Source organism: Capricornis sumatraensis, chromosome 9 (assembly GCF_032405125.1).
Source record: "Capricornis sumatraensis isolate serow.1 chromosome 9, serow.2, whole genome shotgun sequence".
Classification (NCBI taxonomy): domain Eukaryota; kingdom Metazoa; phylum Chordata; class Mammalia; order Artiodactyla; family Bovidae; genus Capricornis; species Capricornis sumatraensis.
Genome location: NC_091077.1, coordinates 10,634,094 through 10,653,572, shown reverse-complemented (window position 1 = coordinate 10,653,572; position 19,479 = coordinate 10,634,094). Strand labels below are relative to the sequence as shown.

At 41.9% G+C, this 19,479-nt stretch overlaps 2 protein-coding genes across 2 annotated transcripts; both read left to right on the top strand.

The window, feature by feature from the left end:
• Positions 1-4,495: 4,495 nt before the first annotated feature.
• LOC138085701 (olfactory receptor 7A17-like) lies at positions 4,496-5,494 on the top strand. The gene has a single exon (XM_068980201.1). The coding sequence runs from the start codon at positions 4,526-4,528 to the stop codon at positions 5,492-5,494; it is 969 nt and encodes a 322-aa protein (XP_068836302.1). The 5' UTR covers positions 4,496-4,525.
• Positions 5,495-17,708: 12,214 nt separating this feature from the next.
• LOC138086166 (olfactory receptor-like protein OLF4) lies at positions 17,709-18,656 on the top strand. Its single transcript, XM_068980979.1, has one exon. It carries the CDS (start codon positions 17,709-17,711, stop codon positions 18,654-18,656), a length of 948 nt encoding a protein of 315 aa, XP_068837080.1.
• Positions 18,657-19,479: the final 823 nt, after the last annotated feature.

Genomic DNA, 19,479 nt, shown 5'->3' with positions numbered 1-19,479 from the left:
CATTTCCTTCTCTAATGTATGAAAGTGAAAAGTGAAGGTGAAGTCCCTCAGTCATGTCCGACCCTCAGTGAGCCCATGGACTGCAGCCTTCCAGGCTCCTCCATCCATGGGATTTTCCAGGCAAGAGTACTGAAGTGGGGTGCCATTGCCTTCTCCGTACCTCCTACTACTCTCTTTTATATCTAGTTTTGTTTTCTTCATAGCAACTCTTATGACTTGACATATTATATTATATTTGCACATCATCTTTCAACATCACTGGATTGTGAAAACTTCTGTTTTTCAGTACCATATATATGTTACCTGTATTTGTTTGGAGGGACTTGCCAGGTGGCTCAGTGGTAGAGAACCTATCTGGCAATGCAGGAGAAGCAGATTCAATCCCTGGGTTGAGAAGATCAATCACCTGGAGAAGGAAATGGCAACACATTCCAGTATTGTTGCCTGGGAAATCCCATGGACAGCGGAGACTGGCAGGCTACACAGAGTCCAGGGGTCTCAAAAGTGCCAGATCCAGCTTAACGACTAAACAATATGTGTTGTGAACATGGTTGACACTCAATATATATTCTTCAAATGTATGAAAATATTTCTGTTCGGTCGTGTCCGACTCTTTGCGACCTATGAACTGCAGCATGCCAGGCCTCCATGTCCATCACAAACTCCCAGAGTTCACTCAAACTCACATCCATTGAGTCGGTGATGCCATCCAGCCATCTCACCCTCTGTCGTCCCCTTCTCCTCCTGCCCCCTATCCCTCCCAGTATTAGGGTCTTTTCCAATGACTCAACTCTTCGCATGAGGTGGCCAAAGTACTGGAGTTTTAGCCTTAGCATCATTCCTTCCAAAGAACACCCAGGACTGATCTCCTTCAGAATGGACTGGTTGGATCTCCTTTCAGTCCAAGGGACTCTCAAGAGTCTTCTCCAACACCACAGTTCAAAAGCATCAATTCTTCGGTGTTCAGCTTTCTTCACAGTCCAACTCTCACATCCATACATGGCCACTGGAAAAACCATAGCCTTGACTAGATGGACCTTTGTTGGCAAATTAATGTCTCTGATTTTCAATATGCTATCTAGGTTGATCATAACTTTTCTTCCAAGGAGTAAGCATCTTTTAATTTCATGGCCGCAATCATCATCTGCAGTGATATTGGAGCCTAAAAAAATAAAGTCTGACACTGTTTCCACTGTTTCCCCATCTATTTACCATGAAGTGATGGGACCAGATGCCATGATCTTCATTTTCTGAATGTCGAGTTTTAAGCCAACTTTTTCACTCTCCTCTTTCACTTTCATCAAGAGGATTTTTAGTTCCTCTTCACTTTCTGCCATGAGGGTGGTGTCATCTGCATATCTGAGGTTATTGATATTTCTCCCAGTAATCTTGATTCCAGCTTGTGATTCTTCCAGTCCAGAGTTTCTCATGATGTACTCTGCATAGAAGTTAAATAAGCAGGGTGACAATATACAGCCTTGACATACTCCTTTTTTTATTTGGAACCAGTCTGTTGTTCCATGTCCAGTTCTAACTGATGCTTCCTGACCTGCATATAGGTTTCTCAAGAGGCAGGTCAGGTGGTCTGGTATTCCCATCTCTTTCAGAATTTTCCACAATTTATTGTGATCCACACAGTCAAAGGCTTTGCCATAGTCAATAAAGCAGAAATAGATATTTTTCTGGAACTCTAGCATTTTCGATGATCCAGCAGATTGAGATGGTTGGATGGCATCATCACTCTATTGACGTGACTGTGAGTGAACTCTGGGAGTTGGTGTTGGAGAGGGAGGCCTGGCATGCTACAGTTCATGGAGTCACAAAGAGTCGGAAACGACTGAGCAACTGAAATGAACTGAACTGAGCAGATGTTGACAATTTGAACTCTGGTTCCTCTGACTTTTCTAAAACCAGCTTGAACATCTGTAAGTTCATGGTTCACATATTGCTAACCCTGGCTTGGAGAATTTTGAGCATTACTTCACTAGCATGTGAAATGAGTGCAATTGTGCAGTAATTTAAGCATTCTTTGGCATTGCCTTTCTTTGGGATTGGAATGAAAACTAACCTTTTCTAGTCCTGTGGCCACTGCTGAGTTTTCCAAATTTGCTGGCATATTGAGTGCAGTACTTTCACAGCACCATCTTTCAGGATTTGAAATAGCTCAACTGGAGTCCCATCACCTCCACTGGCTTTGTTTGTAGTGATGCTTTCTAAGGCCCACTTGACTTCACATTCCAGGACGTCTGGCTCTAAGTGAGTGATCATACCATCGTATTTATCTTAGTCGTAAAATCTTTTTTGTACAGTTCTTCCATGTATTCCTGCCACCTCTTCTTAATATCTTCTGCTTCTGTTAGGTCCAGACCATTTCTGTCCTTTATCGAGCCCATCTTTGCATGAAATGTTCCCTTGGTATCTCTACTTTTCTTGAAGTGATCGCTAGTCTTTCCCATTCTGTTGTTTTCCTCTTTCTTTGCATTGATCGCTGAGGAAGGCTTTCTTATCTCTCCTTGCTATTCTTTGAAAATATGCATTCAGATGTTTATATCTTTCCTTTTCTCCTTTGCTTTTTGCCTCTCTGCTTTTCACAGCTATTTGTAAGGCCTCCCCAGATAGCCATTTTATTTTTTGCATTTCTTTTCCAAGGGGATGGTCTTGATCTCTGTCTCCTGTACAATGTCATGAATCTCTATCCATAGTTCATCAGGCACTCTGTCTATCAGGTCTAGTCCCTTCAATCTATTTCTCACTTCCACTGTATAATCATAAGGGATTTGATTTAGGTCATACCTGTATGGTCTAGTGGTTTTCCCTACTTTCTTCAATTTAAGTCTGAATTTGGCAATAAGGAGTTCATGATCTGAGCCACAGTCAGCTCCTGGTCTTGTTTTTGTTGACTGTATAGATCTTCTCCATCTTTGGCTGCAAAGAATATAATCAATCTGATTTCGGTATTGACTATCTGGTGATGTCCATGTGTAGTCTTCTCTTGTGTTGTTGGAAGAGGATGTTTGCTATGACCAGTGCATTCTGTTCGCAAGACTCTATTATCTTTTGCCCTGCTTCATTCTGTACTCCAAGGCCAAATTTGCCTGTTACTCCTGGTGTTTCTTGACTTCCTACACTTGCATTCCAGCCCCCTATAATGAAAAGGACATATTTTGGGGGTATTAGTTCTAAAAGGTCTTGTAGGTCTTCATAGAACCATTCAACTTCAGCTTCTTCAGCATTACTGGTTGGGGCATATTCTTGGATTACTGTGATAGTGAATGGTTTGCCTTGGAAAGAAACAGAGATCATTCTGTCGTTTTTGAGATTGCATCCAAGTCCTGCATTTCGGACTCTTTTGTTGACCATAATGGCTACTCCATTTCTTCGGAGGGATTCCTGCCCGCAGTAGATATAATGGTCATCTGAGTTAAATTCATCCATTCCAGTCCATCTTAGTTTGCTGATTCCTAGAATGTCGGCGTTCACTCTTGCCATCTCCTGTTTGACCACTTCCAATTTGCCTTGATTCATGGACCTGACATTCCAGGTTCCTATGCAATATTGCCCTTTACAGCATCGGACCTTGCTTCCATCACCAGTCACATCCACAGCTGGATATTGTTTTTGCTTTGGCTCCATCCCTTCATTCTTTCTGGAGTTATTTCTCCACTGATCTCCAGTAACATATTGGGCACCTACCGACCTAGGGAGTTCCTCTTTCCGTATCCTATCATTTTGCCTTTTAATACTGTTCACGGGGTTCTCGAGGCAAGAATATTGAAGTGGTTTGCCATTCCCTTCTCCAGTGGACCACATTCTGTCAGACCTCTCCACCATGACCCACCCATCTTGGGTGGCCCCACATGGAATGACTTAGTTTCATTGAGTTAGACAAGGCTGTGGTCCATGTGATTAGATTGACTAGTTTTCTGTGATTATGGTTTCAGTGTGTCTGCCCCCTGATGCCCTCTCACAACACCTACCTTCTTACTTGGGTTTCTCTTAACTTGGACGTGGGCTATCTCTTCACAGCGGCTCCAGCAAAGCGCAGATGCTGCTCCACACCTTGGACGAGGGATATCTCCTCACTGCCACCCCTCCTGACCTTGAACGTGGAGTAGCTCCTCTCGGCCCTCCTGCGCCCACACAGCCACAGTTCTCATTATTATTTTGGTGGGGTGGCCTGGGGGGCAGCAAGAATACTGGAGTTGGCTGCCATTCCCTTCTCCAGGAGATCTCCCTGACCCAGGGGTTGAACCTGAGTCTCCCGCATTGTAGGCAGATGCTTTACCCTCTGAACCACCAGGGAAGTTACATTTCTCATTACAACTGTAGAATGTGTGATTCCTTTCGGAATATGCTGAGAATGGCCAAAAATGCCCAGGTAGAGATGAAATAGAACTTTTCTAAACACAAGATATTGAAATTAATTTATTGAGAGAAAAATAGAAATTGCAGTACATGAGTTATGCCAATTTGTGTGAAAATTATTCATGTTATTTTCATTTTTCCTGGTAGTCACCTCCACCACATGGAACCAGGTAACAATACACAATTTTCTGAATTTTTTCTTCTGGGATTCTCAGAAGATCCAGAATTGCAGCCCCTCATCTTTGGACTTTTCCTCTCCATGTACCTGATCATTTTGTTTGGAAACCTGCTCATCATCCTGGCCACCATCTCTGACTCCCACCTTCACATCCCCATGTACTTCTTCCTCTCCAACTTGTCCTTTGTAGACATCTGCTTCACCTCCACCACCATCCCAAAGATGCTCCAGAATATCGAGAACCAGAGCAAACTCATAACCTACGAAGGCTGCATCGTTCAGGTATATTTTTATATATTCTTTGCTGGAATAGATGACTTCCTCCTGACAGTGATGGCCTATGACCGCTTTGTGGCCATTTGCCACCCCCTGCACTACACAGTCATCATGAACCCTTGGCTCTGTGGACTGCTGGTTTTGGCGTCCTGGATGATGAGTGCTATGCATTCCTTGTTACAAAGTTTACTGGCTTTGCAGCTGACCTTCTGTACAGAGGTGGAAATTCCCCACTTTTTTTGTGAACTCAGTCAGATGGTCCAACTTGCCTGTTCTAACACCTTTCTTAACGACATGGTGATGTATGTGGCATCAGTGCTACTAGCTGGTGGGCCGTTTGCTGGTATCCTTTACTCTTACTCTAAGATAGTCTCTGCCATACGAAGAATCTCATCAACTCAGGGAAAGCTTAAAGCATTTTCCACTTGTGCATCTCATCTCTCAGTTGTCTGCTTATTTTATTGTACGAGCCTGGGAGTGTACCTTAGCTCTGCTGCTACACACAGCTCACGCTCAAGTGCAACAGCTTCCGTAATGTACACTGTGGTCACACCCATGCTGAACCCCTTCATCTACAGTCTGAGGAACAAAGACATAAAGAGGGCTGTGAAGAGAGTCTACGGAATAATAGCTATAAAAAGGCCAATTGTCCTGGGGCAGATGAAGTGCCCTTGACTGCATTGCTCAAGCCTGAGAATCAGAAATTGTGACACTTTCCTCAGTGTGGAATAAAATTTCCTCCTTCTACTTATTTCCTTGGATACCCATTTTTATAAAAATTCAACTTTTCTATACAGTCTCAGTTACTCACTTTATTAAAATTTCTTTTCATACTATCATTTAGGTGTTTTTTAATTTAAGTTGTGATTTTTTTCTACTTCAAAATTTTCCAAACTTTAGATATGAGATATTTGGACATTCCTATTTTTTGTGGAGTGACATGAGGAATAATACTTTCTTAAATGACAAATGTCATCCCTAGTAATTTCTGCCTTGCTTTCAGGGAAATAAACATTTCATGTGATATATTACTCGTATGAAAAAGTGTACGAGTGAAACCAGGACAATTTATATAATTTTATAATTATAAATCAGAGGGTGTGGAGCTACAGATAAGGAGGGTTGATTGCAATGTTACAGGCAGATTTTCAATTGCACCAAGTGCCATTGCTTCCAAACTCTGCATTACTCAAAGGTCAAATTTTTCTATATGTATGCTGCTGCTAAGTTGCTTCAGTCATGTCTGACTCTGTGCAACCCCATAGATGGCAGCCTACCGGGCTCCCCGTCCCTGGGATTCTCCAGGCAAGAACACTGGTGTATATACCTCATGATCAAAGATGACTCATGTGGTTCAGGTCACAATTTGTGCAAACATGTTTGCCAATATCCTGCTTACCTGGAAGGAAACTGCAATGGAATAAACATTTTAATATCATTATCTGTAATGCAATTAAAAAACAGAGTAGTGAATGCTATCTTTAAAGATCAGTGTAAATGCATAGATTGACATTATTGGAGTTGATCTCAGTCCTATACCATTTTTTATTTTATTCATTTACTTGTTGCTGCATAAGCAGTCATCCTAACAGTAACTTCTCTAATGTGATGTCTTTATTATCAAGTGAGATTTAATATTTAGGAGTTGTTCTGATCTCTGCTGGATTTCTCATGAGTTTATGTTTCTCAGTAATTCTATATGTTGGAATTCTAAAGCTCATCCATGAGGTTGTATGGAGCCATGTAGCAATTCTTTGTTCACTAATATATGATAGTCTACTCCATTTATTTGTGTATTTTAATCATATGCTTATGCATGTGTCCTCAGTGGTGTCTGATCTTTGTGACCCCATGGAGTGTAGCTCACCAGGCTCCTCTATCCATGGGATTCTCCAGGCAAGAATACTGGAGTGGGTTGCCATTTTCCCTTCTGGGGATTTTCTTGACCCTGGGATCAAACCTTTACCACCTGCATCTCCTGCATTGGCAGGTGGATTCTTAACCGCAAAGCCACCTGAGCCACTTGGGAAAGCAGAACACAATGGCTCCCCAATCCAGTACTCTCCCTGGAAAATCCCATGAACGAGGAGCCTTGTAGGCTGCCGTCCATGGGGTCACTAAGAGTCAGACACGACTGAGCAACTTCACTTTCACTTTTCACTTTCATGCATTGGAGAAGGAAATGGCAACCCACTCCAGTGTTCTTGCCTGGAGAATCCCAGGGACATGGGAGCCTGGTGGGCTGCCATCTATGGTGTCTCACGGAGTCAGACACAACTGAATCGACTTAGAAGCAGCAGCAGCAGCACCTGGGAAGCCCCAGTTTTAATCTTATAGCTTGTGGGGAAAAGTCTATCAGTGGTGACGTCAGTATTATGGTGGCAGAAGACACTCTCTTTTTTTCTCCCCTCAATCTACAACTTGTAGATAACATCATGCATAAATAAAGTTGGTTGTTTTTATTTTTTCTATCCAACACATCAGGACACCAGAGATACACACAGCTGTACATCTGAAGGGGAGCAGATTTTTCACTTGGAGGAGGTGGAGCCAAGGGAACAGCAGAGACGGTGATTCTGATCCCAGCCCATGGCCGAGGCAGCTGAGGCTGCAGCCCCAGAGCACCTGGGAGTCCCACTGGAGGTGGTGCGCATAACCCCAGCCTCCTGGATGCAGCAGCACCTGCAGCCCCAGAGAACCAGGCATCAGTGGGGGGCCTTCACACAAGGTCACCGTGCATGTGGCTAGAGCACCTACCACTCTAGGACCTCTCCCCAGCAAAGATGCCAGCCTCATCAGGGACGCTGACAACACCAGGTCACCAGTGATGCTGGAGGCACAAATATTGATGGCAAGGATAATGGCAATTCCTCTGGAAGAAGCCATGAAATGCAAAAAATGTAGTTCCTCAAATATGGCAGGAGCAGCTCATGAGAAAGAAACCAAAAACTTGTGCCACAAAGTCAGTTATTCGAAAAATGCAGCAGGACCTCTGTTAGCAATCTGTTGAATTGTTAGAATCAAAGTATACAAGGCTTTACCTACTTAAGAACACTGTTTGCTCCTTCAAATGCATGGACAGAGGAACAACCCATTGAGCACCATGAACAACCACAGTAACATGAAATCACAAAAAGAAAACAACAGTTATCCATGAACTAATTTAACAGTCATGTAAGATTTTGATCAAGCAAGTGGAGAATTCAAGATAGTGTCATGAAGAAGCTCAACAAGCTAGAAGAAAACTCCCAAAGACACTTCAGTTAGCTGAGGAATAAAAATAATGAACATAAGGAACAGTTTCTAAAATAATGAAAGCTCTCGAACAGAAATTCTGGTGCTGAAGAACTCAGTAAATGAGACGAAGGATGAATTGCAAAGCACTGGAAGTGGAGACCATATGGAGTAGAGAGAGCGTGAGTTCAAAGGTAGAATGATTCAGGTAGATGTGAGGACAGAACTAAGATTTCTTTTTTTTTTTTTTTAATGAAGATATTCTCTGAGAAACTTCTGACTCTACTAGAATAGGTAAGAAGGATACTGGGTGTCTCAAAAGTAGAAGAGAGGGAGAAAGGAACAGAGAGATTATGTATGGAAATAATAGCTGAGAATTTTCCTAGTCTGGGGAAGGAACCGAATGCACACATCTACAGAGGTATAATAGGACACATAAATGTTTCAATGCAAAAGACCTTTTCCAACACACACGTATTAAAACTATCAAAAGTCAATTAATGAAAAGACTTCCCCGGTGGTGCAGTAAGCAAGAATCTGCCTGCCAAGGTGGGAACAGGCACTGGGGGTGATGCCTGGTCTGGAAAGATTCCACACGCCACAGAGTCACTAAGCCAGGGCACCACAACTACTGAGCCTATACTGTAGACCCTGTGCTCTGCAGCAAGAGAGGTCACTGAAGTGAAGAGTAGCGTCCCCCACCTCAGCAACCAGAGAAAGCCCCCACAAAGCGAGGAAGACTCAGTGCAGTCAGAAATACAGCAAATAAATGAAGGAACATTTTTTCAAATGTCAGTGAAAGCATGCTGTTTTTATATACTAAGCAATCAACAAGGACCTAGGGAATTAAAAACAGGGAAATAAACTCAATATCTTATAATATTCTATACTGGAAAAAGAATCTAATATATATATAATTTTGCTGTATACCTGGAACTAATATGACATTGTAAATCAATTACATTTCAATAAAAGTTATTAAAGAGAAAGAACATTAAAAGTATCCAGAAAAAAAGTGAGCACCCTGCAAAGATACCTGCATTGGGTTATCAACAAATTTCTTAGCACAGACTCCACAGTCCAAGAGAGAATGGAATATTATTCTGAAACTATAGTGATATAAAAACTGCTAGCCAAGAATCCCCCATCCAGCAAAGGTGTCCTTCAGATATGAAGAAGAAATAAAGGCGCTCCCAGATAAAGAAAACCTGAGGGGTTCAGCACCCAGAACTGTCATATAAGCAAAGTTGAAGTGTTCTCTTCTACTTCAAATGAGAAGGCAAAAGTACTCAAAAAATCAAGTTGATAGGCAGAAACAGAAAACTCAAAATATATATCAGACTAAGTCAACTCAATTAAAAAAAATAAACAACCATATTAAAAACGAGTAGAGGACCCTCACTAGAAATTTTCTCCCAAGGAAGATATACAAATGGCCAACAGACACATGAAAATAGGCTTAACGTCATCAATCTTCAAAGAAACAGAAGCCAAAATCACAGTGAGGTACACCTTCCACAGTAAGAATGGCTATTATCAAAGAGAAAAAAAATCAACAAGTTGATGAGGGCCACATGAGACCAGGAAATGATACACGAATTTCAAAATTTCTTCTTCTGCAATTATCAGAGAAAACAGAACTGCAGCACCTTATATTTTCACATTTTCTCTCCATGTACCAGATCACTGTGCTTAGAAACCTGTTTATTATCCTAGCCACCATCTCCGACTCCACACACCCATGTAATTCTTCTTTTCCAATCTGTTCCTTTAAGATATGTTTCACATTCACCACCATCCCAAAGCAGGCAAAGCCATAACCTATGAATATAATTTTACCTACTCTTTGTAGATTTGGGCAGCACTGTACTGACCACAAAGACTTATGACCACTTCATGGCCATCTGTCAAACTCTTCACTATCCTGTCACCATGAACACCGCCCCCCACCCCATACACACACACTTTGTGGATTGCTGGTTCTGGTGTTTGGTACATGAGTGCCCTACAATCTTTGTTACAAAGATTAACAGTGTTGTAACTGTCCTTCTGTACCTTCTTGGAATTCTGTACTTTTCCTGTAAAAGCAAATAAGAAGTCCAACTAGTCAATTGTGACACCTTTCTTAATGACATGATGATGTAATTTGAAACTGTTATATTCCAGGTTGGTAATGGACTGGTTCCAAATTTGGAAAGGAGTAGGCCAAGGCTGTATATTGTCATTCTTCTTATCTAACTTATATATGCAGAGTACATCATGAAAAATGCTGGGTTGCATGAAGTACAAGATGGAATCAAGATTGCCAGGAGAAATAGCAATCACCTCAGATATGTAGATGACACCACCCTTATGGGAGAAAGTGAAGAGGAACTAAAGAGCCTCTTGATGAAAGTGAAAGAGGAGAGTCAAATGGCAAAACCAATACAATATTGTAAACTAATTAACCTCCAATTAAAATAAATAAATTTATATTATAAAAGAAATAAATTTATATTTTAAAAAAAGCATTCTTAAAACTCAACATTCAAAAAACTAAGATCATGGCATCTGATCCCATCACTTTAAGGGAAAGAGATGGGGAAAGAACAGAAACAGTGAGAGACTTTATTTTCTTAGGCTCCAAAATAATTGCAGATGGTGACTGCAGTCATGAAATTAAAAGACACTTGCTTTTTGGAAGAAAAGCTTTGACAAACCTCGATAGTGTATTAAAAAGCAGGGACTTTGCTGAAGAAAGTCCATCTAGTCAAAGCTATGGTTTTTCCAGTAGTCATGTATGGATGTGAGAGTTGGAACATCAAGAAGTCTGTGCATCAAAGAATTGATACTTCTGAACTGTGGTGTTGGAGAAGATGCTTGAGAGTCCCTTGGACTGCAAGATCAAACGAGTCAATCTTAAAGGAAACCAATCCTGAATATTCACAGGAAGTACTGATGTTGAAGTTCGAGCTCCAATATTTTGACCACCTGATGTGAAGAGCTGACTTGTTAAAAAAGACCCTGATGCTGGGAAAGATTGAAGGCAGGAGGAGAAAGGGACAACAGAGGATGAGATGGTTGGATGGCACCAGCAACTCAATGGACATGAATCTGAGCAAGCTCCAGGATATGGTGAGGGACAGGGAAGCCTGGCGTGCTGCAGTCCATGGGGTCACAAAGAGTCAGATACAACTGAGTGACTGAACAGCAAATGTCTTCCCTGGGATCCTTTACTCTAAGAGTTTCCTCTCTATCTGGAATACCATCAGCTTGGGGGAAGTACCAAGTGCTTTCCACCTGTGCATCTCACCTCTCACTTGTATCCTTGTTTCACAGGATGGGCTTTGAGTATACCTCAGCCCTGTGGCTACTCATGCCCTTCTGCTCAGAGTCAAGTGCAATCACCTCAGTGATGTACACTGTGATCACACCCATGCTGAGCCCCTTCATCTATAGTCTAAGATATGAAGACATACACAGGGCTCTGAAAAGATTATTTGCAGTGGCCAATATCAAAGTACCATCAGTGCTAGTGTTAAAGAAGTTCCCTTCTTTTCAGGGTGTAAAGAATTTAAACTGGAATCTGATATTCTGGCTCAAATGATCAGAAACACAGTCCCTGGACCACTAGAGGCCTGAGGAATCTGAATCAGCATTTGAACCACAGACCTTGGTGATTTGTATGAACAGCAAATTTATAGATATTCTTGTCTGGAATAGGATTTGTCACATTCTTATGCTGCCTTGGGCAGGAGAATTATTTGTATTGGGTGCTGTTCTGTGGTTTATAGGAGATTAGTAGCATCCCTTCAGATATAACCAAGTATCTCCAGTGTCAAAATCATGTCTGGTTGAGAATCACTGGGACAGAGTTCCAGAACTAAGAGACCTCAATCCAGACTCCAGCCCTTACTTGGTTTGTACTTTTATGTAGAACATTAAATCCTTCTGAGTTCCAATCTGACAACAGAGAATGGAGTCCATAAAAGTGCTACCTCAAAAAACGCACTATTTAAAAAATTACATTTGACAATCACTCTAAGATGCTAAGAGAATTTGATGGTCATTGTTAGTCACTCAGTTGTGTCCAACTGCTTGTGACCCCATGAACTGTGGCCTGCCATGCTCTTCCATCCGTGGGATACTTCAGGGAGGAATACTGGAGTGTGTTGCTATTTCCTCCTCCAGGGAATCTTCCTGACCCAGGGACCAAACCTGCGTCTCTCACATCTCCTGCACTAGCAGGCATAGTCTTTACACTGAGCTACCTGGGAAACCTGGTTTATGGTCGTATTAATATCATATCAGGCTTCTCTGATAACTCAGTTAGTAAAGAATCTGCCTGCAACACAGGAGACCCTGGTTCAATTCCTGTGTCAGGAAGATCCGTTGGATAAGGGATAGGCTACCCACTCCAGTATTCCTGGGCTTCCCTTGTGGCTCAGCCAGTAAATAATCTGCCTGCAATGCGGGAGAGCTGTGTTTGATCCCTGGGGTGGGAAGATGCCCTGGAGAAGGGAATGGCTACCCACTCCAGGATTCTTGCCTGCAGAATTTCATGGACTGTATAGCCCATGTGGGGCAAAGAGTCCGACACGACTGAGTGATTTTCATTTATCATATCAACATATAAATATTTTTCTTATAGTTATAAACTTTTTATAATGAGAGACTAAAGGGCAGCTGTTGACTTCTGATATAACTGAGAAACTTGTAATTGGCTTGGAAAAACTAGTATGAATCCAGGGAGTATAATACCCACACTTTTATACTGAACGAGCAAGGTTATCCCCAATTCTGAAGAGGGAAATAGTAGTTTTAAAAATTTTAGCAGGTTTTTTTGTTTGTTTGTTTGTTTGTTTGTTTTTTAACTCTACCACAAATCAAAGCTTTGGAGACTGTAGGGACCTCATCAAGACAAATCCTCAGTGTTATAGTTTAAAAAAGAATTAGATCTCAGGGATGTGATGGGGTTCTGGAGCCTTAGTGCTTTGAAAGCAGGAGAATTAAAGGGAAAGGAATGATAAAAACTGAATCACCCACTTATAATGCAATCACATAGCAACAGAGAATCAACAGAAAAATAACTGCATTGTGTCCAGCCCGGTGTCCCCAAGGGAAATCATGTATTGGAGGCTGCAGTAACAAAAGGAAAATATACCCAATTAGCTGACATGTGTGCATGCTTGCTAAGTCCCTTCAGTCCTGTCCAACTCTTTGAGACCCCACGAGCTGTAGCCCTCTAGGCAACACTGTCCATGGGATTCTCCAGGCAAGAACACTGGAGTGGGTTGCCATGCAGTCCCCCAGGGGATTTTCATGTCCCAGGGATCAAGCCCCCATCTCCTGCGACTCCTGCATTGCAGGTGGATTCTTTATCACTGAGCTACCAGAGAAGCCCTGTGAGCTGACACAAGAAGCTGGAAATATCTCCTCTGCTACAGCCCCTCAGCCTGTGCCACTTTTGTTGGTGAGTACCTAGGCCTTAATTTAGATTCCTGAATCTGTCTGGGAGGCAATGCTTGATTTTTATCCCTTCCTGTTGTCTTGCTTAGGTAAAAAAATTCGGTCTGCATCATTAATCATTTAGAAAGGAACTTGGATCTCTACAGGGAAAGCCTTTTCTCTCAATCTGCAGGCAGGTGAGAGCTCCACATTTTACACATTTCAGGAGAAGGTCAAAGAGGATGGAATCCAGGAGCATGTACCTGATGTCACTAAGGACCAATCTAGCATAGTCCAGAGGCCAGAGGTCACTGCTGTTATTTTCTGGCTTTCCTAATATTAGTGTATCTATTTAGGTCTGAAAATAAAGTGAACCCTTCATTCATCAATGTTGACAAATGGTAATAGAGGAAGTTCAGTTAGAAGGAATGGTGGTGGTGGTTTAGTTGCTAAGTTATATCTGATCCTTTTGCGACTCCATGAACTGTTGCCCACCCAGCTCCTCTGTCCATGAAATTTCCCAGGCCAGAATACTGGAAAGTGAAGTCGCTCAGTCGTGTCCGACTCTGTGTGATCCCAGAGATGGCAGCCCACTAGGCTCCCCCATCCCTGGGATTCTCCAGGTAAGAACACTGGAATGGGTTGCCATTTCCTTCTCCAATGCATGAAAGTGAAAAGTGAAAGTGAAGTCCCTCAGTCGTATCCGACTCTTAGCGACCCCATGGACTGCAGCCTACCAGGCTCCTCCATCCATGAGGCTTTCCAGGCAAGAGTACTGGAGTGGGGTGCCATTGCCTTCTCCAGGGAATCTTGACGAAGGGATTGAACCTTGGCTTCCTGGATTGCAGGCGGATATTTTACTTAAGAGCCACCAAGGGAGCCCCATGAGAAGGAATGGGAGGAATAAAAGACTTTCAGTAAAAGTAGACAATAAGTCTAATAATCTTATTTATGAACTGAAGTAAACAAATAGGAAAACTCCTCAAGAAAAAGCAGTATTCTGCTTCTTCGTATAAAATATATCCAACTTTTGTTATATTTCATTTATTTCTGATTTTGAATTGGTAGTTTATGTTCCATTTCTTATTCTCTTGAGATATTTAAACTGTAATATATATCACATCGTGAATATATCCCTGTTTATGTCCTTGGAAAAATATATTTTTCTTTATTATTATTTCTTGGACATCAAGGAGATGCCACTGGAATTGGAATATTGGTGAAGCAAGGAAACTTTTCGTTGGTGGATTGTCTCAGAGGCCATTTGAGTTTATTGCATATTTTCCCTCTTAATTTGCCTATGTCCATTTCATTTCACTTTTTTCTTTCTCTCTCACACTTTTCATTCTTCTCTAAATACCGAGAAGAAATTGGCCTTACCAACAGTTTATTGTTCTATAGCACGTTTATAAACTGGAATTTGGGGGTGGGATGCATAGGGAGATAGGAGGGAGGTTCAGAAGGGATGGGATATATGTATACCTATGGCTTATTCATTTTGAGATGTGATAGAAAACAACAAAATTCTGTAAAGCTATTATGCTTCAATAAAAAACACCATAAATTAAAAAAAAAAAAATCCTGGAACTTCTGGGTAAAAGTTATACCTTCTTTTGAAGAATAATAATTTGATCTGACAAGCTCGATGTGCTAGCCATTCACGACCTAACGATGGTGGATCTGGGTGACCAGTTCATGATAGTAATACAAACCAGAAACATCGTGTGTGTGTGTGTGTGTGTGTGTGTGTGTGTGTGTGTGTGCGTGCGCGCGCGCGCCTGTGCCTTGTGAAGAGAGACCAGATCTTAAAGCAGAGGCATCTGTTCAGTTCAGTTCACTTCAGTCGCTCAGTCCTATCTGACTCTTTGCGACCGCATGAATCGCAGCACACCAGGTCTCCCTGTCCATCACCAACTCCCAGAGTTCACTCGGACTCACCTCCATCGAGTCAGTGATGCCATCCAGCCATCTCATCCTCTGTCATTCCCTTCTACTTCCCCCAATCCCTCCCAACATCAGAGTCTTTTCCAATGAATCAACTCTTTGCATGAGGTGGCCAAAGTACTGGAATCTTAGCCTTAGCATCATTCCTTCCAAAGAACACCCAGGGCTGATCTCCTTCAGAATGGACTGGTTGGATCTCTTTGCAGTCCAAGGGACTCTCAAGGGTCTTCTAAGACACCACAGTTCAAAAACATCAATTTTTCAGCACTCAGCCTTCTCACAGTCCAACTCTCACATCCATACACGACTACTGGAAAAACCATAGCCTTGACTAGACGGACCTTAGTCGGCAAAGTAATGTCTCTGCTTTTGAATATGCTATCTAGGTTGGTCATAATTTTTCTTCCAAGGAGTAAGCATCTTTTAATTTCATGACTGCAATCACCATCTGCAGTGATTTCGGAGCCCCAAAAAATAAAGTCTGACACTGATTCCACTGTTTCCCCATTTATTTCCCATGAAGTGATGGGACCAGATGCCATGATCTTCATTTTCTGAATGTTGAGCTTTAAGCCAACTTTTTCACTCTCCTCTTTCACTTTCATCAAGAGGCTTTTTAGTTCCTCTTCACCTTCTGCCATAAGGGTGGTGTCATCTGCATATCTGAGGTTAATGAAATTTCTCCTGGCAATCTTGATTCCAGCTTGTGCTTCTTCCAGTCCACCATTTCTCATGATGTACTCTGCATAGAAGTTAAATAAGCAGGGTGACAATATTTAGCCTTGATGTACTCCTTTTCCTATTTGGAACCAGTCTGTTGTTCCATGTCCAATTCTAACTGTTACTTCTTAACCTGCATATAGGTTTCTCAGGAGTCAGGTCAGGTAGTCTGATATTCCCATCTCTTTCAGAATTTTCCACAGTGTATTGTGATCCACACAGTCAAAGGCTTTGGCATAGTCAATAAAGCAGAAATAGATGTTTTTCTGGAACTCTCTTGCTTTTTCCATGATCCAGCAGATGTTGGCAATTTGATCTCTGGTTCCTCTGCCTTTTCTAAATCCAGCTTGAACATCAGGAAGTTCACGGTTCACGTATTGCTGAAGTCTGGCTTGGAAAATTTTGAGCATTACTTTACTAGCATGTAGATGAGTGCAATTGTGGGGTAGATTGAGCATTCTTTGGCATTAAAGCAGAGGCATCTGTACTCATATGTTAAGATGACTTATAATACAGAGGTCAGAAGTTGGTCAATAGATGGAATTAGGTAGGGAAACTGACATAATTCACAGGATGATTTTAAACTAAATTCATAAAGTGCAAGGAACCACATGGAAGGAGGAATTCTCTATGTGCTGAAGGTTCAGCTGTAGCAGGAAGGCCACCTTGTTCCTCAGCATCCTTGACAACATCTCTAATCACTCCCACTCCTACTTATTCCTTTGCCCCACTGGCTTCCTTGTTTGCACTTGAACATGTGGAACAAGCATCTTTGTCAGGTTCTTAGCAGTGGCAGCTCCCTCTGCCAGGCACACACTTCTTCTGACATCACAAAGGCTTCTTCTCTCTCTCTTCAGGAATCTTCAAACATCACCTAGTTTGAAGCTCTTCCCTGAAAACTCAGGACAAAATAACACCTCCTACCACTCTCTCCTTTATACCTGGATTTGTTTTCTTCATAGCACATTCTGACGTATTCTATCATGTTTTATTGAAATATCCTCATTCACCATCCTTGGGTTGGGAGAGGTTTATTTTTCAGCACTTTCTACTGAAGGTGAAGGTGAAGGTGAAGTCGCTCAGTCGTTTCCGACTCTTTGTGACCCCGTGGATTGTAACCTGCTAGGCTTCTCCGTCCATGGGATTTTCCAGGCAAGAATACTGGAGTGGATTGCCATTTCCTTCTCCAGGGGATCTTCCCGACCCAGGGATCGAACACGGGTCTCTCGCACTGCAGGCAGATACTTTAACCTCTGAGCCACCAGGGAAGTCCACACTTTCTACTGGGTCAGCATTCAATATGTATTTCTCAAATAAATGAAGAAATACCTCATTAGAACTCTAGAATATATGAGCTCTTTGCCAATGTGATGAGAATGGGTCGAAAAACTTTGTCAGAGATGAAATGGACTATACTTTGGAAGAGAACTTTTCTATAATGGTATTAAGATCAATTACTTGAGGGCTAAATAGAAATTGCAGTATTTCAGCTATGTGAATTATGCCAGTTTGTATGCAAACTAGTCATGTTGTTTTCCTTTTTCCTGGTAGTCACCTCCACCCCATGGAACCAGGGAATAATACACGAATTTCAGAATTTCTTCTTCTGGGACTTTCAGAAGAACAAGAACTGCAGCCTCTCATATTTGGGCTCTTCCTCTCCATGTACCTAATCACTGTACTTGGAAACCTGCTCATCATCCTGGCCGTCAGCTCAGACTCCCGTCTCCACAGCCCTATGTATTTCCTCCTCTCCAATCTGTCCTTTGTAGACATCTGCTTCACCTCCACCACCATCCCAAAGATGCTGTGGAACATCCAGAACAAGAGCAAAGGTATCACCTATGAAGGTTGCATCACCCAGATGTATTTTTACATTCTCTTTGCAGGATTAGATGACGTTCTCCTGAGTGTGATGGCCTATGATCGGTATGTGGCCATCTGCCACCCCCTGCACTACATGGTCATCATGAGCCCCCAGCTCTGTGTATTGCTGGTTCTGATATCCTGGGTGCTGATTGCCTTGTATTCCTTGCTACACAGCTTGATGGTGTTGCGATTGTCCTTCTGTCCAGTTGTGCAAATCCCCCACTTTTTCTGTGAACTCAGTCAGATGGTAAAACTTGCCAGTTCTGACAACTTTCTTAATAATATAGTGATGTATTTTGCAGCTGTCCTGATGGGTGTTGGTCCTTTTGCTGGTATCCTTTACTCATATTCTAAAATAGTTTCCTGCATATGTAAAATCACATCAGCTCAGGGGAAGTATAAAGCATTTTCCACCTGTGTGTCCCACCTCTCAATTGTCTTCCTGTTTTATTTTACAGCCATAGGAGTGTTCCTTAGCTCTGCTGCCACCCACACCTCACATTCAAGTACAGTCGCCTCGGTGATGTACACTGTGGTCACACCCATGCTGAACCCTTTCATCTACAGTCTGAGAAACCAAGATATAAAAGAGGGTCTAAAGAGATTGTATTTGATGCCAAGTGTAAAAGACCAATTATACTAATCAGACCAATCATGCTCTGGATTGCATGACTCAAAGTATCAAAACCAGAAGTTGTTCTTTGATCATTGTGAAATAAAATTTGCCCCTTGCACTTTTTTTTTAGGATTTCCATTTTTTTTTCCTTGTTTGAATTCAGTATCTTTATAGAATTTTAGGAAGTCTCTTGTTAAGCTTTATTCTCAGTCTTATATATAGACAGTTTTTATTTTTTCCTACCCACCATTTTCCTATCTTTGGATCAAAAATATTTTAAAATTCCCTTTCTTTGATCGAGTATCACAGAATTAAGAAGAATTTATTACGAGTAATGTCTTGAGGGTCCTAAGATGGTGGAGGCATAGGATGGGGAGACCAATTTCTCCCCCACAAATTCATCAAAAGAACATTTGAACTCTGAGCAAATCCCACAAAAAAACTTCTGAATGCTGGCAGAGGACATCAGGCACCCAGAAAGGCAGCCCATTGTCTTCGAAAGGAGGTAGGACAAAATATAATATATAAAAAGAGAGACAAAAGAGGTAGGGATGGAGATCTGTCCCGGGAAAAGTGTCTTTAAAAAGAGAGAAACCAGGTAGCCCTCAGTTTTGTGCCCTTCCCAAGATACAGGATGTTTGGGGCTGGTGCACGGGGATGATCCAGAGATGATATGGGGTGGGAGGTGGGAGGGGGGTTCAGGATTGGGAACTCATGTATACCTGTGGTGGATTCATGTCAATGTATGGAAAAATCAATACAGTATTGCAAAGTAAAATAAAGTAAAAATAAAAATTTAAAAAAAGAGAGAGGAAAAACAGGAAACACTCTCACTGGCAGGTCTGTGACG

Coding starts and splice junctions, on each gene's coding strand:
- LOC138085701 (XM_068980201.1), top strand. CDS start 4,526: ATGGAACCAGGTAACAATACACAATTTTCTGAATTTTTTCTTCTGGGA.
- LOC138086166 (XM_068980979.1), top strand. CDS start 17,709: ATGGAACCAGGGAATAATACACGAATTTCAGAATTTCTTCTTCTGGGA.